The sequence below is a fragment of the Bombus affinis genome, chromosome 7, assembly GCF_024516045.1.
Source record: "Bombus affinis isolate iyBomAffi1 chromosome 7, iyBomAffi1.2, whole genome shotgun sequence".
NCBI classification, from domain to species: Eukaryota; Metazoa; Arthropoda; class Insecta; order Hymenoptera; family Apidae; genus Bombus; species Bombus affinis.
The window spans coordinates 11955507-11978792 of NC_066350.1; the positions used below are offsets into that span (position 1 = coordinate 11955507).

Genomic DNA, 23286 nt, shown 5'->3' on the forward strand with positions numbered 1-23286 from the left:
GGCTGACGAAAGTATTCGAACGCTTGACACAGAAAAGTTTTGTATATCGTAGCTGTTAGCCGAGATATTTTGAGATTTCAAAACGTTTAGTAAAGAAGTAGCGCACAGCAAGAACGTTAAACGTATAACAAGCGTTAAAGTTAGTTACGTTGAACGTCGACGCGTATCGAATAGTATACTTGCGCTAAATATTTTGTATATCACGTGCACATTTTCAAGTTTTTCCAACGTAATCACGATGACCGGACACGGTTATAACGGCAATATATTCGTTGATCGTTTGCACGAGTGTTCGACTACTCTCGTAAGATACTGTATATCAATTTATTTATTTTTAACGCAAAGATTTACTTACCATTTTTCTGTGCTCTCTGATGTTCCCACTCCTATTCGCACAACCTTTTCTATGGGTAGAGAAAAAAAGATAACGAAAGGCAAGAAATGCGCACAACTGTACGTATACGGAAATACGAGGTGGTTTATTATAATAATATTTATAATCATTATGCATCGTGGCGGCGTGTCTCTTTTTCTCGTAAGACGTTGGTAATGCAAGTTACAATTACACAGTTCAGTGACGGAAATCAGTCAACTAATTGTATCGCGCGCTTCCCGCAAAAAAAGACAGATTTATATTTATTTACATCGATCGCCGCCTTAACAGTTACAGGTTACACATTCCTATTTATATTTATACTTTATTGATAAATAGTACAGCGGTTTTTAAGTGTAGAATTACGCATGTGTACTGTGTGTCGTCTGTACGCGGTGTACCTGTTCGTATTCTGTAATGCTGTGTCTCTTTACGTATATCCAGATGTACGTCGTGTTATTTTTCCGATGATCTTTACGTGTCTTTCGTACGTGTTTCTCAGGTGTAGAACAGCAGATATCTACAGGATGTCTCTTAAAGTAACGTCGAAAATTAATCAACAGGGAGGGTATAATATTACACGATAGGACATTTCGAAATTTTATACACAATAATATTAATAATAATATTTAATGATTCGTAATCATAATAAAAATAATAATAAAATAGTAACGCGTTGGTGTTTAACCAACGGCCATAATAATAATAATAATAATAATAATAATAATAATAATAATAATAATATTAATAATAATACAGATAATAATGTTAATAATGACAATGATAACCGTGAAAGAAACGAAGCTAAACGATCGGTCGTCTTATCATATGCGTATCTTACAGAAACGTAACGTACAAGATGCGAAATCGACGTGGCTCGACGTGAACGACTCTCGCCATATTTTGTTCGCGGGCAAAAGTCTCTGGAGCCGGAACAAAGTCGTACGGTCTCTCCATCAGGTGCGCGCGACCGGTCGATTTTTCGCCGAAATTCGATCGATTTTCGCTCGGCTGATGGAAAGCAACAAAACACGAAAAGAAATGAACGTTAATTAAAACTCGTACTACCAGGCCAGCCCTTCGCTCTGCATCTGGTGCGGCTCCAGGAACCCACCCCCGCCGCCGCCGCCACCTGGACCGCCACCATTCCCACCGGCACTGGGATTACCCTGTGCTCCACCTGAGAAATATCAAACCCATCGAATCGGTTCCTTTCGGTGCTTCGATTTATCCCGAGAAACGTGGGATCCGAAAGAAAAAAGAAAAACATACGAAACCAACCTCGTCTTTCATCCAACATTATGGAGTGTTAGAAAGATCATGATTTTACAGGATAATTCGTCTAAGAGATATTACACTTTATGTCGTTTGTATATATTACTTTACGAGATAGACGTCTTACTTTACCTCGTTTATAGATAGAATCGAAGAGAAAAATATGTGTTGGGGAAATAGGTATCAATGAAATTTAATCGATCTTAATACTAGCGTTATACTTGAATTTTATTTATTACATAGCCTTATAGTACATAGATTATTTGGTAAATAATAGAAATTAATATTTACATATTTGCGTAAACCGGCCGGATTTAACGAAACTTCATCGATACCTATTTCAATTACACGTCCACTTATTTTTATCCTCGACCGTGTCTCTCGTGTATTTTACTTCGAATATCTCTGTTATATTAGGTCGTCCCATAAATAACGTCGTTTTTTCTCTCCGAATATGTGGAAAAAAATTAATACCTACGTTTATTTTTGGTAATTCATGTCATTGACCATCGCACTCTATGACCTTTTCCCATCTTTCGACTAACTTTTCGACTTTATCTTCGACAAACTTTTGTGATTTTGAATCAAAAAACTCATTCAGCCCGTTTGTTGCCGCTTAGAAACCATTTTCGACTTTTTCTCACATTCGGGATACGGCCACCGTGTACTTCACGATTGCTTTTAACAGCATCCTTAGTTCTACCGCTTTTTCAAAGTTTATACAGCTCGCCGAGAATGGTTTCCACCGACGCGTACTTTATAACTTCTTTTAACGCGAAAAATATCGATCCGACTGTTTCGTACACGCGTTACGAGCCATCCAGGTGATACTGTTTAAGAAACGAAAGGTGAAGTTGCTATAAACGCATGAACGAAGCGTAATACGCGCGTTTATTTGGAATTCGAAGCGAGTAAGAAACGATATTACTCGTGGGATTGACCTAATAACAATGCCAAGTTTATGTTTCTAACACCCCATACTATTGCTTCGAAATCTCGTTACGTCGTATCGCAATTTTACTATAATACTAGTGACTACCTTTGTACTTATAATATAGTCAACGAAACAGAAAATGACTGTGACGGAGGTACAGCAAGGACAAAGAATGAATTTTCTAGTGGTGAGAAAGGCGTAGCCTTTCAAAAGAATCTAATCGTACCTGAAGGTGCTAGGAACTCTCCAGGACTACCGCTAGGAGGTGCAGGGGGGCCCTGTCCAGGAGGGCCCGTGAGAAATTCCGGAGGGCCGCCTCCCGCACCCGGAGGTGGATATTCCCCTGTCACCGCCACTGCGGCCGCCATACCCGCTAAACTCGCCGGGTCCAAACCTGTCAGAAACAGATTACGTGTACTATTCAGAGAGGATCGTATCCGGCCTGCTATCTCCGAACCCGGCTGTCATAATTATCGCGACCTACCTACCCGCTACGATGTTTATTATAGTCGCGATAGAACTCGAGACAAGGTTCTGCTTTCGATTCCGTGAACGCGAATATGAATAGATCGCACGAAGTAAAACGTGGAATATCTACGCGTTACGTGAATCGACTATTTCAGCGGCGATTGTTTCGAAACTCTTCCAACGACCTTCCAACGACCGCGTCATTGATCGGCCGTGTTACGCTGACCACGAAAATAAAATCACCGATCGCGAACGACATTTTCTTGTCTTTTCTTTCCTTTTCTTTTCTTTTACGATCTTTGCCAGTGAAAACGAATCGAACGGAATGGAAAGAGGTTTCGTAGAGAAATCAAATGTCAAGACTCACCAGGATTGCCTGGTCCGCTGAAGGGCGGTCCATGTGGATGAGGGGGCGGATGAGCACCAAAGAATTCATGGTGAAATGCCACGGGCCCGCCGTAACCAAATTCAAACTTCTCCGCGCCGAAATATGGAAAACCGGGCGGCGGTCCGTCCTCGCCGCCCAAAGCACCGGGATTCAGGTTCAGGGGGAAGCCCCTCATTTTTCTGGAGCCGCCGAAGAACGGGCTCCTGCCCATCGACGTCAGTTGTTTTAACCTACGCTCTTTGCTCCTCTTATTTTGAAACCAGACCTGCGAACACCCATACGACCCGCTGTTTTTCATTCAATTTACCGGCCTTATGGGAAGGAATCGCTCTTTCAATTCGTTTGCTCGTCGTAAGAAGGTAGAATCTCGCGTTGCTATTCATAAAGTATCGAAATACGTAGTACGACAGAAACGTAGTAAACGTAGCAGACAAACTATCGCGTTGAAATCGATTGCAAGCAATCGTAAGTACGAAAGAATGAGATTTTACGAACCTGTATCACTCTCATAGGTAAGCCAGTCTCTTTTGCTAATTGTTCCCTGATGTGCCTGGTTGGTTTCGGAGTGGACGAAAAGGCAGACTTGAGAATCTCCAACTGTTTCGCCTTTATGGTCGTCCTCGGACCTCGCCTCTTCGAACCGGCACCGCCGTCACCGCTACCACCACCGGCACCACCGTCCGGACTTTTGTTCTCCGTCTGGCTATCCCTCGTTTCGGGATCTCCGTCCAGGGAACCTTTGGCCAATGCAAACAAAGCAGTTTAATAATCGATCCCACACACCAAGGGTAAACGCTTGTTTCTCGCGAAACAAGTGGCCCTTGATTATTCGGCCTAATTTCACCGGTTTCGCGATTGATCAGCAGCCGATTAGAATTTCATTCTAAATATTTGCCTTTGCGCGGAGGGGATCGAGGGGATCCCGCTTACAGGCCGAATGAATAGCAACGTTCTTTTTTCTGTTTTTCGCGGACGCTTTCTTAACAATTTATAGACGCGGACACGCGTGCATAATAAACGTATCTCGGAATTTGGATCGGCTGGATCGAGGTAACAACAATCGCAGCCAATCCCCCGGAAGCGATACGAAACCCCCATCGGATTATCGTGTGGCTGTTCTACGCTCGAAAGCTACACTCTATGAGGTGTACGTGTGGGTGTGCACACGAACGATGTGCAATGTGTACGCATGTAACGTACACACACACACGCACACACCTATACACGTAGTTTTCGAGCCCAACTCTTCACGATAATCTATATATACCCGGGGAGGTCTTAACCACGGGACAAAGAAAATGTTTGGACAGTGTCACACCGCGCTACAGGGGCCACCCTTCTCGAAGACACCCCTCTTTTCCTCTTGCCGAAGCATAGAAGTTGCTTGTACCCGGTGCTTCGAGAGAGGTAAAAGGGAAGGGGTCATTGTTGCGCTCGCGATAAAAGAGCAGAAGCGAATAATAGACCGGGAAGACCTGACGCGCTTAGTAATTCGTACTGACGCTCCAGGTCAAGCCACTGAATTTCCACCCTCGCTCGAGGGTTCCACGAAAGGGGAAGATTGGCCGCGATTAAGTCGTTAACCGGTGCCGATCGATCGTCCTTTCAAAATCGAGTTTGTCGCGGTAACAATAATAGTAATTTCTGATAAACGTGTTTCGACGTACTTTGATCAGTTTTTAATCGCTCACTCGCGTAAAACGAACGATCTAAACGTTTACCATTCAAAATGTTACGGTGGAAATGACACTTACCTTGATCCTCGGAGTCTTCCTGTTTGCAAGGATCGCTTCCAAGAGGTAGATCGCCAGTATGACCAACCGTTTGGTCACCAGGACCACCTGGACCCAGATTATGAGGTCCCAAATGAGAGCCACCGACACCACTGTGATGATGATGAGCGCTACCATCCTCGTCTTCGTCTTCCGATCCTGAACCCATCAACGAGTCTCCTCCTGTCGACAGGTTGGACGATTCTGCTCGTGAACGATCCGAATCGTGCGTTTTAATCACATCACTCGTCGAATCATTGACTTGGAAAAGAGCACCAGTCACTTTTCTGTTCAATGATTTGTGTTCGTTACATACTACGCGAGCCTCGAAGATATTTACGCTTCGAACGTTTAGGAAACCACTAGATTTCAGAAGAAAAGATTTACAATTCCTTTGGAAATCAGTGATTCGATCGAACTACTTTGATCTTATTCTTGTTAGAGAGCAACGTTTCGAAACACAGAGAATTTCTTTTCGAAGTAACGAAACGGCGCGTTTCGGAACAACAGGCGATAGCTAATAACAAGAAAGCAAGAAATCGTGATCGCTGTCGCACACTATCATCGCGTCTGTAAAATTTCGTTTGTGTAAAATAATTGCGTCGATCAACGTCAAGTTTAGACGTTCAAAGAAGCGAATATCCGCTATAGTAAATAGAACATAATTTATCAGCAGGACGAGTAAATTTGTCGATGTTCCATACGAAATTAGCAATTAAACGTGATTACGGTTATTCACTTCTGGACGTATACGACGCGCGTACCAACGCCGGCACAGTTCATTATGATTTTTCGAAATTTCGCAATTTTCCCCGGCCTCCACCGCGTTTCCCACCGCAGTGTCGCGCATTCAACGACGAAAGATGCTAAAAGTTATCAATAAACGTTGCTGATTAATCGACGCTCGTCGCGTAATTGCTGCGCTTTTCACATTCGCCGCAGACGATCACCGTGAATTCGACAACTGACAAATAGCTGCACCGTGATAGAGATTAATATCGGAAACGCGCGGAACATCCAGGACGTCACGATGTTTGATCATGGAAACGAGTAATCGTTGTCCACCTTCTGTGCGTATATATTTTTCGCAAGTAGCCGGTTGCTTCTTCGAACGCATTACGGAAATTAACGCTGGAAAACGTTCTCGTCCGAGCGATATAAATCCTCCGTACGTTTCATCGAGTTTTTGCGTTTCTATAACGAGACGAGACTGATCGCGAGCAACGACACGTCAACGGAACGATTAGAACGGTCTGACGCCTCGCGGAATTCGCATCTCGAAGAAGGGAAAAAGCACCGTGGCTCCTGTCATCCGAAAGAAAACGAAAAAGAAACGAGTTTGCCGGACATTTTGCGGTTTCGACGTCGGCATCGAAGCGACAAAAGGTTTGCCCCTGCCTAACGACCTTTCGGTTTTCGTTTCACGGCTTATACACCGGCGAGATCCTCGTGAAACCGAGCTGTTACTTTCTCTCTCTCTCTCTCCCCCCCCTCTCTCTCTCTCTCTCTCTCTCTCTCTCTCTCTCTCTCTCTCTCTCTCGGTCTGTATCTCTTTCTCTCGCTCGCGCGTTCGCCCTTTTTTCTCTAGACTCCTTTTCTCTGTTTCTCTTTCGACCGGTAGCTGACGGTCGGTTACATACACGCTGTTTTCACAGCTTGCCGTTCCGACACGGGGGTAAAACCCCCGTGAAAAACCTACCCCCAGCCTCCCTTTTTTAGAACGAGCTCGACTTCGTGAAATCTCGGGCGTTGGACGCGTTGAACTGTGCTCTCACCCTGACTAGCCGTCATCCCTCCGGCCCCCTTTTTCCCCTCGAAAAAAGAAAAAAAAAGAAAGAAGAAAATCAAGAATCTCGATCGTTCTGTAATCGAGCTTCATTTACCTACGCGAGAAAACGACGGGACAAGGTACGAATTTATCCCCGTCGAGTGTGTAAATCTTCGAAACGATAAGATCAACTTGGAGAATAACATGGAAGAATCGAGCTACGGCCAGGAAACAAAGCGAAAAATCGAGGCGTAAGTTGTTGGAAGTTCGGTCAGCCTCTTGGAAGCAGTTGTTGGCGAAGATTAGCATCCCCCTGACGATCAAAGCGATAGAAATTACAAAACGGTCGCGATAGGCTGTAACAGAGCACGTGGCGGCACATCGACTTCCTACTCTCCATAGGAGAATCGCGATCGTTTTAAATCGTACAAAGTTCCTAGCTCGCAGAATGGAATAAACGACGGTACAATCGATAACGTCCCGCGAGCCAACCGTACGTATTGTACAATGCCGCAAATCGGATTCAGAGCAAACGAACGAAACAAAGCAGCACGGCATCGTGAATATCTGGCGATGCTGCGTTCTCTTCGCGGTGGATAACGAGGGACAATGACACTTGTAACTCACCATGATGACCGTGCACGTGATGCGTGTCCGGCAGCGGCTTGCCCGACAGGTAGTCCTGCTTGCAGACGAACTTGTTGTCGTCCAGGACGTAGAGCTCCTCTCCGGTGCTCATCTGCTTGCGACATACCAGGCAGGTGAAGCAATTCAGGTGGAAAACCTTGTCCCTCGCCTTCCTCACGAGATCTTGAGGGCTTATCCCTTGGAGGCAACCGCTGCATTTCGTGCCGTATCGCCTGGAAACAGAACGCCGCGACAAACCACGTGAATAACGACGAACAACGAACAACCGGGCAAACTTTTAGATTCGTCGGCCGCGTTGAAAAACCGGATAACGAGCGCACGCGTCACCTCGCTCGTTCGAGAACACGCCTCGCGATTAATCTTGCGCAGAGGTTTTTCCGTAGCCGCGTGTCTCTCGACGCGCCTTCGAGAATCTCGACCGTCGAGTTTCTTCTTTTCATCTTCGCTCGGTTCTTCTTAATACTCCGCACCGATATTACGTAACGCGTTAGTCCGCAACGACATAAAACCGTGATACGTAAAATTCACTTTCCTTCGATTTATACGCGTTCGATCGCCCTAAGGATCGTCGCGAATACGACGGATCTTTGTTTTTTTCGTAGCCTTTGTTCCTTCCTTTTCTGCCGCTTCGCATCGGTAACGACCAACATGTGGACACTCGTCGATGCCATTCGGACGAACGAACGAAAAGGAAAGTCAATGTTGTACGACGGCGACGTTTATTGGACTCGAAACTTACAAGTCCTGTCATTAAGCCGCTCCACTCGCAAACGTCGATAAAAGAAATATGGCGCTTTTAAAGAGATGGGACTTTAACGTCCCGATAGGGCATAAAAAGTTAAAACCCTTCGGTGCTGTAAAAGCGCGTCGCGGTTACCAGCCAGCGCCTGTTCGATTTTCGCTTTTCTTTTCTTTTATTTTTTTTTTCTTTCTTTCTACTCCTTTACTCCCGCCGTGTCCTACTTGTTAATTTCGTATTAATCGTTCTTTCTTCTCGTTTTTCTCTTTCTTTCGTCGTTCGCCAACCAGATGTTTTTTCGTAGTAAACTGCGTTGTTTTTCCGAGTGGAACAGGATTGATCGGACGAAAAGAAGCAAAAAGAAAAAAAAATGACGGGGCAGATTGACCGACGATTTGCTCGAAAAAGAAACGAAAGCTCGTTGTGCAAACACGCGTCGAACCGGCCGTGGTCTTGCAGCATGGCCGCAACACGGTTCACGAGCGAGTTAATAAATCTAGCCTGGAACGATTCGTCCGACCGATCCTCCCGCGACTGTATCATTACGGAAGCATTGGAGCCACGTTACTTCCCAGTTAGTAATTCCGATCTTTTTAATTACAGGAATCACGCGATTAATTATAGCAATTACCGCGGTCCCTTAGGGCAGCCGCGTTTCGAAAGTAAATACATCTCAATCGATGCCTGCGTTGCACTTCCGACCGTAACGCGGCTTCGAAACGCGGCTACGAAACAAGCGCGTTCAAATTCCCGTGGCTGGCTCTCTCCCAGTAGGCCAGAATTTTCCTGTCGCCCGTGCGTATAATATCGGCTGACCCGGTTCGCCACCCTCGCCACTGCTATTATTTTATTGCTATCGCGTTTCCCGACCGGAAGTAGAAGCGTTCAACGTGACCCGCGACCTACATCGCGCTAATGTCGTCGATTCTTATTTTATTATTCAGCCGGACACGGGCAAAACCTATCACCGCAACGCGATAGAAAAGTTCACGGAGTCTCCGTTCGTTATTTACGGGAGCGTTTTCCATCGTCGTTTCCGTTTCGCGTTAAGACGCGGACGTTAATTAACCGCGAATAAACGGCGTTAGTCGGTGCATCGTTTTACCGAGCTGCGACATCGACGTCGTTTTGGTTTGCTTAAAATGGAAAGCAGAGAAAAGAAGAAACGGAGAGGGGAAAGTATAAATTACAAGGATTCCCTTTTGTCGATCGACACGATCGTCCGTGGCTGTTACGCGAAGTACTTACGCGGAATATCCTATAATCAACCGGCACACTTTTTCAAACTATTCATCAACCTGTCCAAATTAGCAGTCCTACGCGCAGTTCCTAACAATCTTCTCACGGAAGCAGAAGCCAGAGATATTTCTTGACCAACGGTCATTACGCTGCCAGAGCTTCCCTCTCTCGCGCGTCGTGCGTCTCCTTCTAACTCGTCCTCCCGTTTGCCACGTCTATCCTTGTCTGGCGCTGCGCGTTTCGCCTCGCGGTGCAATCCCTCTAGTCTAATTACAGGAATTATTTAATTAATTATAGCGATTAGCCGATCCCGTGTCAACTTCCCCGAATGCATACGTCACCGAATCACCGGCTCCTTCTCTCCTTATCCCTCTCTTCCTCTTTCTACTCTTCGCCCCTGCCTGTACCACCTCTCCCCTCCCTATCCTCGCTTTCTCGCTCGTTGGACGCGCGTCTGCCCTTAACGATTTTCTTGTTTTTGAGCGCGCGCGAAGGGCAGCAGCCCGGTCCAGGTCCTTTCTTCCTCGTGGAAGAAAAAGAAACGGAGGCCGGCCGTAAAAATCATTAATAGAAAGGCTTACGTGGTGCTTTCGTGTGTGAGAAAGCGGTTCGATGAGGGCGACCAGGTCAGCAGGATGGAAGGGGAGGACAGAGGCAGAAGAAGGGGGTGTGGGCTTCGGGCTCCCTTAAAGAGGAGAGCGTAAAGAGCCAGGAATTCTGGCGTGTAGCAAGAAATATAGGACAGCGGGGCTGGGATAAAAAAAAAGGGGGTGGGTCCGGGCCACGATTTGCCACGGAGCCCGGAGTTTATGTATGTGGTTCGCGTTCGTTCCACACGGTCCTCTACGACCCTGATGCGTACACGGGTCCCTTCGGTATACTAGATCCGTTCGTCGCGACGACGCTCGTCGTAACGTTCTCGTCGTTTCCCAATCGAATCGAACGAAACGGGGGAGCCATATCCGCCGCGGCTACGCCTCGTGAACTCGCCGATAAACCGATCAAACCGAACAGGTAGAACGGCCGGAGAAGCGAGCAACGAGGAAGAGACGTATCGATCCTCGGATGAAAGTTTCCTCGGCGCACGATCGAACGTCGATCGGACGATGATGACCGAAGCGCGGGTCGAATCGCGCCTCTCGATCGATCAAAAAAATTTTAATTACCATAGCATTCGCCATTTTTCTAGAAACGCTCGACCGACGTCGTGAACGTCGCTGTACCTTCGTTTCCTTGGTTCCCGCCGCTGTTGGTTCTCGTGGTCGATGCACACGCGCCAACGTCTCGGTTACGACGTCAAAGGAAATAAACAGTCGCGCGATATCGTTCACCAAGCGGCAGTCTAATTAACCGAATGCAATTAGTGGCGCGAGCGAACAAACGCTCGTTTCCGCTTTCCTATTCGGCTACCCTTCGAACGATTTTCACGAAGGAACGAAGAAGCAAGACGAAGAAGGTGTCTTTCCACTGGCAATTCCACCGTACGGTGGAATGGCAAGCGAGTCGACGCGATTTTCGCTTTATCGCGCTGTATCACACGCAGATGGATCGTAACGCGTACGGCGCGGTCCGGTTGTCGGGACGAGTTTCAAGCTGGCGCCGATTAATTCGTGAAATATCGTCGATTACCGTCCGAAGGGGGTGAAGGCATGCTTGAGAAACGATTCATAACAGTTATGCTAATGCCCCGGCGTTGGCTATGCGACACCGTAAAACGCCGTTTGCATAAAGTTCCAGCAGCCGTTCCTTTTCGTCTTCATCCTCGTTCTTCATCGAACTTTCGCGGTACATCGGTCCGGCTTCGTGCCACTTTCTCCGTGCAACAATTCCCGGGTAAATACCGCGCGTAACAACATGATAAACGAGTCGTTAAAGCAACTCGCGCTACTACGCCACGCTGCTTACGTAATTGTAGTTGGACTTTCCGTCACGAGGATCGGCTAATTGGTAAAAAGGCAGTGGGTGAAAAAAAAAGAAGAAGAAAAGAAAAAAGAAAGAAAAGAACGAGCAGAGAAAAAACTGCCACTACTTATGACCTACGTACGACGTATGACAGAACGAGGGCCTGTCTCGAGAGTGTGACGCAAGAATCCGGTGGTTGGCAAAAACGTTCCCCGTATGAATACGCATCGCGATATATGTATACTATTGCCGAACCTTCCTGGAAGGGAAACAACTCCATACCTCCCTCTCACACACACACACATACCACACTCTCTCTCTCTTTTTCTCGCTCTTTACCTCCCTCTCTGTTCTCCCTGCTTCTCTTTCTATTCTCGACCGCGCCGGCCCCGTCACGCCCAACAAACTTCTCCTACGGTTCGTAGCGGGCGTCACGCCGCATTTATAATGTTTCCACGTTCGAGTTTCGACGGGTCTACTCCCGAGGAGGCCAGCACCGCGGGTGGAAAGCAAGGACAATGGAGACCACTCGTCGGCGCCCTTTCGAACCGGCCCGAGAAAAGCCGCGCCGATCTATGATTGGCTTCGATCGTTTTGCTTTGATTTCCAACCGAGTCCATCGTCTAGTTTCAGTCTGTTTTCCCCCGCGGCCCGGAACTTGGCTCGTACCAACTGGAAAGAGGCCACCAGGCAACGGTAGATTCAGTTTAGAGAGTCGCTCCCAAGATACGACTGTTAATTAATGCCAACTTTCGATCTATCGTTAGATATTTAGGGCTCGAGATTGAATTTCTTTCTTCACGAAAATAGCGATATCGATCCGTATCGTTGGGCGATCGCGTTATTAACAATATCCATTTATTATCGCTTCTTTTCCCTCTCGATGCTTGACATTCGACGCGAATGCACGGTTACGACACGCCTTATGATTTATTTCGTTGTAAAAAAAAAAAAAGAAAAATCTCGTAGCAATACCAGTCGCCGTCATCAATACCGCGATAGATTATCACATACGCGACGATAATTCCGCGCACTCAACGTTACAGCGGATGCGTTCTTTCGACGAACTGGCATCCTAACAAACACGCCGGAACAATGAAATACGTGCCGCTCAGAAGACTCGCCGATTAACTTCATAAACCGAAAAGTAGATAAAAACGATATTATAAACGCTTCTTCTTTAAGTTCTCCTTCGGATTTACTACCGTTTACGTCGTCCTCTCGCAACGAATAATCTCGGACAAACGGGACAATAACGCGACTATCGTCCTCTGACGATCGAACATTGATCGTAACGAAATTAACAAATTTACAAAAAATCGCAATCAGCTTCTCGCTGAATTTTCGATATCGCGTTCTTCGGTCGCGAGAGATTAGATTATATCCGTTTCGCGACTTGGTCGCGACGACGGTTCGGTGGAAACACGCGTCCACGGTAAACGTAGACTAATTCGTCGAATATTCCCGCCAACGAGAGTAACCGCTTAAAGAAACAGACTTTCGAGCAAGCGAAATCCGGTCCCTCGGCAGCTCTTTGGCCGACTATTAGCAGGGTGCTAGTCTCGGCTCTCTGGTGACACCGCCGCCATCCCCCTAGCCCCGAGTTAATGTTTTCATCGGGCGTATTTCGACGACGGCATGGACCATATTTTAAGGTAATAATTTCTTGGTGGGTACACACCGGGCCATCGACCGCAAGCTACGGCAGTCGAGGCGGCGCTGAAACGGGGACATCGGTGCTTTTGATCCTGGACCCTTTCGGGCCCCCATGGGCCATTATCGACCTTTAAGGACCTTGCTGCGACTCGTAGAGCCGGTTACCATAACCGCGCGTACCGTTCCTTCGACCGATACCTCGGACCTCCCGGAGGTGTTACAGTATTCCCAACAGCGATTCGTTGAAAGTAGGTGGGAGATACAGACAGTTCGATTGGAGGAACGACATCGATAGATTCGTCGCGTCGTCGTGGGAATCGATCGGCATTCTCTGCTCTTCTACGTTCTTCCTACGTTTACCGGTTTCGTCGTTCAGACTCCGCTACTTTCGTTTTGCTTTCCTTCCTTTCTTTCGTAGCTGTGCAGAATTCCAGATATCGGTATGTCTGCTTCCACTATCAACCTGTGTTCTCATCGATGTTGGCGAACAGTTCGCGGATGCTTGTACGTACATAGGAAATTCAAAGTGCGTATCCTATAGTGCAAAGATATATAAAACGCGAGAAACAAAATAAAGTTTTGTTGAAAATTGTGCATCTTGATGGCCGAAATATTCTTATGGAAACATTACATTTACACTGGGCATCACTATTAACGTAGACACATATTTATTTTATAAACGATTTCTAGAATATTCATCGATACACACTCGCACGCATCTCGGCACTTTCTTCGATACCCGACCTTTTGTAGACTGTTAACCGACTGAACTATTTACATTCGTCTGTTTCTTAGTCGCGCACATATCTCCACACACTGATATCCACATACAAACATCTCCACTACGCATTCGACCCAGTCCAGCACAAAGATTATACATATCACAATAAGTTTAACGGATGAGACGCGTCTCTGCCGAGGTTTCGTTTCTTTCGTCGCGTTCGCAATATCGCGAATTTGTATAGACGTTCAAACTCCGGTCGTTAGTATCGCGTATCGTAGCCTGTTGAGGTTGACTGATAGAAGAACGAGTGGATGAATTTGTAGTGAAAAAATATATTGAAATAAGCATAGGTATAATAAGTATTAGTGTATGCTGATCCAGATGCTCGTTCTTACAGCGTTACGATACGATAGAAGAAAAATGATAGGGGGCACGTTCATAGGTTTACAGCAAAGGACATTACCAAAAAGTCAACTTGGTAGTTCTAGCCGAAGACTACGAGAAACAGCAATAGAAACATACTTATAGCTCTTTTGTTTCTAGACCTTGTAATGCGAAATAAAATGTATATTCAAGGGCACGATAATATGGACCTCCCCTTATTTCGAATTTGTTTATCTCGCTAAATCTACTCCCTTCGTAACAGCGGTCTCCAGATATACAAAAGAAGAGGTGTGTAGAGTTTTTCTCGAAGTAGTTACTTCGACATAGCCGAACGTGTTCGCGAACATAGTTCGAGTTTCCACGCTTCTTACCAACACCTTATCCAAACACATCGATATATCGGTATATAAAATATGTTGTACGCTTCGAAATTCGTCGACGAATTTGTTCCAACGGCTGTTCTCGCTCGAACAGAAGATCGTAGACGTACGAACACCGTTTGCGAACACGTTCGCCGGCGAATATCGCGTTTGCACGTTTCGAAATTTCGTTCTGATTTCCTCTACTTTCGCCTCGGTGAGCAAGTTGGATCTTAAAGGTTGATTTAAAAGAAAAAAGAAAAGCGCGTAATCACCGATCGAACGTTTGCACGACGTGTAACGGTAGCAAAGAGGATAACGCTAATTAACGGGACGCCGGAGCGAGAGTTATTTTTGACCCGAAAAGCTTTTCTACGCCGCTCGAGCGTAGCCAACCGTTCGTCTTACATCTAATGAATTTTTCATCGGGATGAAATGCAAAGTGCCTCGTAAAGTATACAACACGTTCGTTATACAGCCGTTCGTATAAGTATCAAAGGGCCCCCCTTTAAACGCCCTCCCCACTTTCTGCGTGTACTCGGTACTCCGATCTTTGGCCACAAAGGGGATCGTTCATCGCTTCCAGAAGTCACGAAAGAGAAACGCATCTCCAAATAAATCTCATTTCTTCGGGAACAATATTTCTTCTAAACAGGAACAATAACAGCGACGCTCGTTATCGCACCGGTGATCCTCATTGTCATTCGCTGCCAGTGGAAACTCATTCGTTCTAGTTTAACGTATCTGTTATCTAAAATAGAGGCGATCTGGAAATTATCTATTAAAATTATAATTATCGCTGTTTTATTTCGTGGTAAGCAAGGACAGTCGCGTTCGCTATCGCACCCAGTGATCGCGGCTATTCTTCGTTGTCACTGGAAATTCGTCGTCTTTTAATATACATGTATATATATATATATATAGAATACTATAATCGAAACGACGTTGAAACCGCATATTTTGAAACTTTATCCACGATCTTTATCCGTCTAAAGTTTGTCGGCGACTGCTGAAAATTCTTGGTTATTCAATCCTCATCTTCGTTATCCAAACATAATCGAGTTTCCACTTACGCGTGACCAGCGTTAAACTAAAGATTTCTCCTCCTAACCATCACTGTTTTTCACACGACCATCATCCTCGATCGAGTCCCTCACGTATCGCCACGCTGCAACCCTTTCGCGCGCCACGATTCGTTACTTTCGTCACAGGCTTTTTACGATTTTTAGCTTCTTACGCGACCCTTTGTATCCTCCGGTTCGTTACGTGTTGGCTGACGGACACAGTGTTGCAGGCTCCGTGATCGCGGCACGAGGAACGAAAACCGAGAGAAAAAATGACCGTCGCCTGGGTGCTGCTTCGCCGTAAAACTTTCCACATTTTTCGTCCGCGCCGCTTATTAATCGAAGCGACTCGCTGCCGCTTCTTCGCGCTAGTCTCTCCCGAGATCGCGATCCGATGTAAAAATCAAGAAGGATCGTTTCGCACAGAGCGCAAACCGATGTTCGCGCCTTCTGATCGGTTCCTCGCGCGAATGTCAAGGTCCTCCGGCGCAGGGAACTTCTGGCTCTCGCGAGAACGAAAAGTTACAGCTCGCTCCCTCCGCGCTGATAATCGCGCAAATTGGAACACCGGTCACGCTTTTTTCTCCTTTTTCTCGCGCCATTTATCCAAAACGACTAGATACGTCGAAGCAGCGATCGTTAATTCTACTACCACGCTATAAATATTCGATGGAAGTTGGTGAATCAACGCTCGCGACAAGATTTTACGACGTGACCGACGATCTTCCTAGGATCCTGTTCCGTGTCTCGTCTCCGCTCTCTGACTCACCACGAATAAATACGATCGGATCGCTTCTGCGTTAGTTCCGTCTATGGTTTCTGGTTCTATGGTTTTTTAATAAACCCGGCGAGTGTCTCCGAAGACATAGTTTCGCGATTCTCTGCTTCGATCGAAAACAGCAGCTTCTTAACGTTGCCTCGTTGATCGTCGTTCTAAATATTTCTTGCGTCGTTCGCGTAAATTCGCGCATCTTGACAAGCCGATAAAACGGTGTACGTTGGTTTTAACTGCGAATCGTCATTTGACAAACGCGAACAGATCGTTTCTAGATTAGCAGCGTCTACCATATCGTATGCTTCTTTCGTTTAGTTCTAGTTACTTGATATTCCAGCGCGAACCTAACTTTTCGTTTTTCCCTTTTCAACTTTGAAAGTACAGATTCACTGTCGTTCGATCGTCGAGTTTCAAGATCGTTAAGAACCAAAAGGGCAACTCGAGGCACAGATTTCCTCCTAACGTCGACGAGCGTCGGTTTTATTTCTTGCACGATTTACGAAAGATGGAAAATTTGACGCAAAAGGGTGGCTTTCGAGAGCCGATCGAAAGGTATCGATATTATTTGCGCGTTCATTGCTCGGAACGTGGCAAGAAACAGGAGTCACGAAGTCTGTGGAATCGCGAACCAAGAAATCGACTAACAGCCAGAGGATATAGCAGGACGAATATAGAACGTCGATGGACCGCGTAACGAATCGCGATAGCGCTGGCGTGTTTCGCTCGCGGAACGGCTCTCGATCGACCGAGTGATTTTTGCTCGGAAGCTTGATAGAGTGAAATAACGCGTCAGTTGTCCGGGAAAATGTCAAGGCCTCCTTTCCATTCGTCGCGAAATGCTTTTTCTCTCGGGTTGTACGCTGCTCCGCCATCGACGCGTTTGAGCGCAAAAAAGAAAAAGAAAGAAATAGACAATGTGTAAAAAAGATGAAAGGATAAACGTCTGGGCGATTGTCTGCCAATGCATCGATTGTAAATCTTTCGATTTTGCCTAACAGCGTCGACGGACTAGTAGCAGTTGCGATACGGCAGTTTACTTAATTATGCAAACAGAAAACAGTTTGTCGCGATGCCGGTACGCTCTTCTGTTCGAAGGAAACAAGAGAAAAAGTCACTGCCCCGTGACTTTTCTAACGATCGATCGTGCTGCGTTCTATCGATGCCAACAACCATAATAGAAACCTAATTACAGGTACGTACGGACAAGCGGAGGGACGATTTGGCCTGACGAATCGCTAACTAATGGTATACCTGTTTGTATCGTTTCCGCGGAAGCTTTTTTCCCTATTCCGAATACCTGTACAGGTTCTTACGCGGTCGAAGCAATTAATCAACTTATACGGTCGCTGCACGCTTTGAAAAAATCCTCGAAATACGTTTCAAATTTCGAATATCGCGTTAGAAGTTTCAAAGTTGAGATTAATTTATATAACGATAGTAATAGTGATTTATAGCTCGAAAGGTAAAAAGAATAACGATCATCGCGATGCGTTCGCAACGATCAAATGTTGGAAATCGATAAACGCGTACCTGGAAATATCGAAAATCTACTCGGATACGAAGATATCCCCTCGGAGACGATTCGAGTCGTCTTGTTCGTTACGCGATAAAGCATCGTCCAATCGATATTCGACAGCCGTTCGTCTCTAAACTGGTCGTAGCAGCTTCTGTTCCATCGAATAAGACGATTTCAATGGCACGATCGTTTATTAATCGTTAGGAGGGCGCGTAAACGCAGAAGCGCGACGATGAGAATAGACAATAGACGCGTAGGCAAGTTACCTACCTGAAGAAATCCTCTCTGCAGAACAGCTTCGCTTCCCTGGAGAAACACTTGTCCTGTAACGTGGTTCTGCAATCGAAGCAGCGGACACACTCGACGTGCCATGCCCGGTCCAAAACATTCAGCAGGTACTGATCCATAATTGGTTTCTCGCATCCTGCACATGACAGGATCATCGCCAGACCACGTCTGCCTGCTTCGAAAAGAAAGAGAGCATCTGTGAATACAGAGGATTCAACGAGATCGGTTAACGTGGTTAACGTTCAAACAAATACTAGGTGTATGAACGCGATTTTTAATAATTCGTTCGTATTGGATTCGGCGGTGGCGAGCGTTCATTTTCTCGAATTTAGCGAATTTACGTCGTTGGCAAAACGCGGCAGCATTGGACGGAAAAATAGCGGTACAGGTGAAAACGTCGAGCACCGGGAAAAGTTGATGGAACGGGCGCTGCCGCGACCTGACGAGGCGTTTTAATTTCGCGCACGTTCGAACGCCCGCGTCATCGTCCGAAAAACGAAACGTGGAAAACGAGGAAATTTCTGCGACACCGTGTTTCAACTAGCGTTCAATCTGTCTGTGTGTGTGTGTGTGTGTGTGCGTTATCAGAGTACATACCCTACTTTGATGTTGCGCGCCATCGCGAAATAAAAAAAGGAAAAAGAAACACACTCGGAACATCGAACGTTTCTTTGGACGCGGAATTCGAGAAAATTTTGAAGCGTTTCTCACGGTAGAAAAATTCGACCACCGGCGTGGATATTTTAATCGCAGGAACGTTGGAAGATCGTGGAAGAAAACGGGACACGCGCAGTATCGGTTTCAAACGTTCTCGATTATAGATTCCGAGGCGAAAGAAAATCGGCCGTACTTGCCGTGGCTGCGCACGTGCATAACAAACTACGCGTTATACACCGACGCTTTTTGTCATTCGAACGTTTTGATTACTGCGCACGGCTTACCGAACTGTACCAAAGACGACGCAGCCTTATCTACGTGTCGCGTAAACGACTCGCGCTTCCTAACGAGTAAAATAATTAGTAAGATTGGAAGATGATCGATAGCAATATGCCACGACGATAGAGTAAAAAGATAAAAAGAACGATAACGAAAAACAAGGTTGTCGTATGGTATCGTAACTTGGCAACACCATTGTCTGGAGACAAATTTCTTTGGAAGAGAAAAGAGCAGAGAACGATGGGAAAGTCGAATAACACGATATCGACGATGTACGACGACGATATCCGAAGGAACAACGTAATCCGTTATGCCATCGAATTTAATGATCGCGCTTGTATCTTTATAGTATGATAATTGTTTGTCAATAGCCACGGAACGAGCGTATCGTTGGGCGAACGAGGCGCTCGATGATCACGATTCGTCGTTAATTAACATTCGCGGACGAGATTGCCCTCTATTACATTTTCTTCGCCTACTTCGTTCGCCCGTTTCTATCTTCGTCTATTTGGATGGGTGGCACGTCGCCTCCTCTTCTCTCGTACCGGCGACCTCTGACTTCTTTTTTCGCCATTGCCGAACCCTCTAGGGGGTTCGCTCCTCTCTTTTTTCGCGGTTTCCGCCAATGGGCGGAGTTCCTCCCTGCCGGCGGGGTTGTCAACCTAGCAACCCTTCTCCCACCCCATAAGGTCTGACCTTGCGCATCTCATCTCCCTGCGTTTCGCGGCAGGGCGAGAAGAAAAAGGAGAAAGCCGAGCCGAACCGAGTCGAACCACCCCGCGGTTACCTCGAGATTTAAATCGTTGGCACGCGAAATCGACTTACACGAGTATAATTCCTACGGCAAAATCCAGTTCCCACGGGATATTTTCTAGTCGTACGCGATCCTCCGAGCGAATACGACGGCAAACGTTCGACTAGCGATAAACACGCGATGCACGTCGCTGATAAACTGAAAACTTTGATCGGGAAAATCTACTTGCCGCGATAAACCGTAAAGGGAAGAGGAAAAAGTTGACAAAGTTTTCGTTCCGCTGAAAGATACGGAAAATGTACATGTATAACGAAGGAGATTGAAAGAGATAGCTTGCGCGTCTTTGAGATACATCTCCTTAACGCGGTTCACCTTCCATTTGTTAAATCAGATACCGCGAGAAACGATTTCACGGCCGTGGCGCGTGAAAAAGAAACGGAGGACACGAGAAGGACGATTTCCTTGAATCGTCGAAACCAGATTAGGATTCGGCGTACGTGAGACGAAAGCCCGAACGGAAACGGGCTTTCGTTAATCCGATTCTTTTCTATCAACCGTACGACGCGTGCCACCTTTCGCCAGGATCGCTTTATCCAATCAAAAAGTCTTCCTCTGTCTCTCTCTCTCTCTCTTTCTTTCCCTCTGTTCTTAACGTTTGAATTTTTCCGTATTCGCGTCGCAAAGCGTCGAGACGTTTCGCAGAAACTTGACGTCGATACGCGTACGAAGAACGATGTCGCGACTATCGAAAAATTGAATAAATAGCAACTCGCAAGTTGAGCGAAGATTCGTAACGCGCAACAGTTGTAGAAACGAGAACGCAAACGATGAACGCAAAGCTCGCGGTGAAATTCGCAATCGCGACGTTACGCAAATCCGTCGAGTCGAACGCGATCTGATACCTTCGACGTGGATATTTTTCTTCGTCCCCCGAAATATGCTAATGCGTGGCTCTTCGACCCTTCGGCGGTTCGAGTTCTCGCGTTATCTACGGATACAGCCCGCGAAGGATAAGAGGAAAGAATACGACGCCGCATAATGAAACATCGGAGGGACGCAAAGGAGCGGAGGGAAAATTCGAAGCGCGGATTGTGCTAATTAACAAGAAAGAAAAAGAAAAACGTTTGTTCGGTATCGGACAGCTATCGACAATTTTTCATTTTCATTCGATAACTCTGCGTCGGTACTAGACTTAATAAAATAACTTGTTTTATCGGTTTGTCGTCAGAACGTTAACATACGATGGATATTACTTTCCCGTCGCTACAATTCGATAGCCGTATCGGTCACTTAAAATCGATCGTTCCTCGACGATCCTTTAAATCGCGTATTTCTCGTACAAGTCGTTACACTCTTTTTATCGTAATATAGCTTGGCTCGTGAACTCGTTCGCTATCGGTGGGTAATTTTTACCCGTAACGATCCGTTTTCTCTCGCGGCCCGTTTCATTTTTTCCTAGCGAGGTCAGAGAGAAATCTGTCGGCCGAACGCGTAGTCCCGCTCGCATTTGCATCGACGAGGATTACGATTTCCTCGAATCGGTCGTTCGTTACGCACAATCACGCGTATTTCGACGAGTGTTCGACCCTGTCCGAGGCAAATTTATCCTCGTTAGATCCGAACCGCGGGACAATCCATCACCCGCGGATAAAAAACGCGCATTCCTATGACATCCAAATTACGGTACGATCAATCACGATAAGCGAACGAACGGCGTTTCTACTGTCTACGAAAGGAAAAAAGGAGAAAAAGAAAAGCCCGGAGAAAAATATCATAGGGACCGTTTCTCTCGGCTCGAAACTCGAGGAGTCCGTGAGGAAAACCCTCTGACCTTCCGCGGTCCGTGTGCGAGCTCGACCTGGCGCCGGCGCTTACGAGGTGTTAAACCAACGTTATCCTCCGATCCTCTCGCTGTTTATAATCGAAATATCTCTCAACGAAAGAAGATCGTAAAGCACCGGTTACTCGTAAAAAGCAACGGCGATCTCTTGGAAACGCGCGTTCCCCAAAAAAACGAAAGAACCGACGACTTTGACGAAAACTGTCGCACGATCCTGCGAGCCAAACTGCGGAATAAATTCGTCCTAGAAACGTTTCTCCTAAACGTTCTTCGTACGCGAAATTCTACGATAAACGAAACAGATCCTCTCTGTATCCGCGAATTCTTACCGTTAAGGTTCGCGCGTTCTTCCTTCCGATCTGACTTCGAAATTAAAAGAATCGACGAGTCCGAAACGTCTGTGTGAACGTTCCGAAAATAATTGGAAGGTTCGGCAGAAATTTCCTCTGATTTCGCATAAAACCGACCGATAAGAATAAAATGTATATATCGGATAGACGTTGTAAAACTGAAACGATCTACTTACCTATGTTACAGGCTTGGGTGACGGGCAGGGGTGCGCAGCAGGGCCCGCTGAGGGTCGCGACCCTTATCCGGGGGGTACCAACCCCCCCGGGGCCCCCTCCCCCGCCCCCGGCACCCCCGTAGCCCTCCACCTCCCCAGCCGCGACTGCGGCCACCCCTGTCCCCACTCCCTTACCGGGCCCGGGACCACCACCAGGCCCACCTTCCACGGGCCCGTATCGGCCGAACGGTCCCGAGGGCCCCAGTGCACCCACTTTTACTGCGGTGTTATCCCAACGGCCGTTAAATCGCACTTCTCACACTTCCCCCCTTGGCTGCCAGTTTTTTTCCCAGCACACACTCGATATTTTGACAAATATTCGCTCCTCTTTTCCTCCCGAGTTCTGTTCCTGTGTTTCCGAGTTTTCAATCGCGTCCGCGTTATCTTACGTTTATCCGCGTCTAACGTAAAACCACGTTTCTCGTTAATCACTTTATCTGGTTATGGATGACTCGTCGTCGTTGTCGTCTTGTCTCTTCCGTACAGTTGTAACTCGTACGTTGGCCTGATTTTTATCTCGAGGCTGAAACGTTTGGACGTTTCAGTCTCTTTCCTCCTTTTTTTTGTTTTTCTTTTTCTTTTTCTTTTTTTTTTTTTTTGTTGTTGTTGTTGTTGTCTTAATAAGGATTCGACGAGGAATCACTCGGTCGAAAGAGTTTTCGATCTTCGATTTTCCAACGGTTTCAACGTTCGTCGTGTGTGTCTCAGCTGATCAGCCGGTACCGCCGGCATATCGCGATGAAGCCTGTGTCGCGTTAAGATCGTCTTCTCCCTTCGGATCTAGACACTCCGCGATGGATCATGGCGCCGATGAGACCGGTATCGCGACAGATCTCTCAGACGCGACGTGCGCGTCCGCGCGACGGGCCGCATCAAGAGCCGCTGTGCGCGTTTTACCTTCGCGCGATGATCCCGTTGC

At 46.6% G+C, this 23286-nt stretch overlaps 1 protein-coding gene across 3 annotated transcripts; it reads right to left on the bottom strand.

Moving 5' to 3' along the window:
• Nucleotides 1-460: 460 nt before the first annotated feature.
• On the bottom strand, nucleotides 461-22459 carry LOC126918802 (LIM/homeobox protein Lhx5). 3 transcript variants are annotated; one of them, XM_050727201.1, is made up of 8 exons: nucleotides 22329-22459; nucleotides 18255-18447; nucleotides 7606-7838; nucleotides 5193-5414; nucleotides 3934-4175; nucleotides 3418-3703; nucleotides 2809-2976; nucleotides 461-1553 (listed from the first exon to the last, which is right to left on the bottom strand). In XM_050727201.1, the coding sequence occupies exons 2-8, from the start codon at nucleotides 18425-18427 to the stop codon at nucleotides 1438-1440; spliced, it is 1440 nt and encodes a 479-aa protein (XP_050583158.1). In that variant the 5' UTR covers nucleotides 18428-18447; nucleotides 22329-22459; the 3' UTR covers nucleotides 461-1437. The 3 variants fall into 3 exon arrangements, with proteins under 3 accessions (XP_050583158.1, XP_050583156.1, XP_050583157.1); XM_050727199.1 differs by having other exon boundaries at nucleotides 5193-5393; nucleotides 22329-22434; XM_050727200.1 differs by lacking the exon at nucleotides 461-1553 and having other exon boundaries at nucleotides 2860-2999; nucleotides 22329-22434.
• Between the last annotated feature and the right edge of the window lie 827 nt (nucleotides 22460-23286).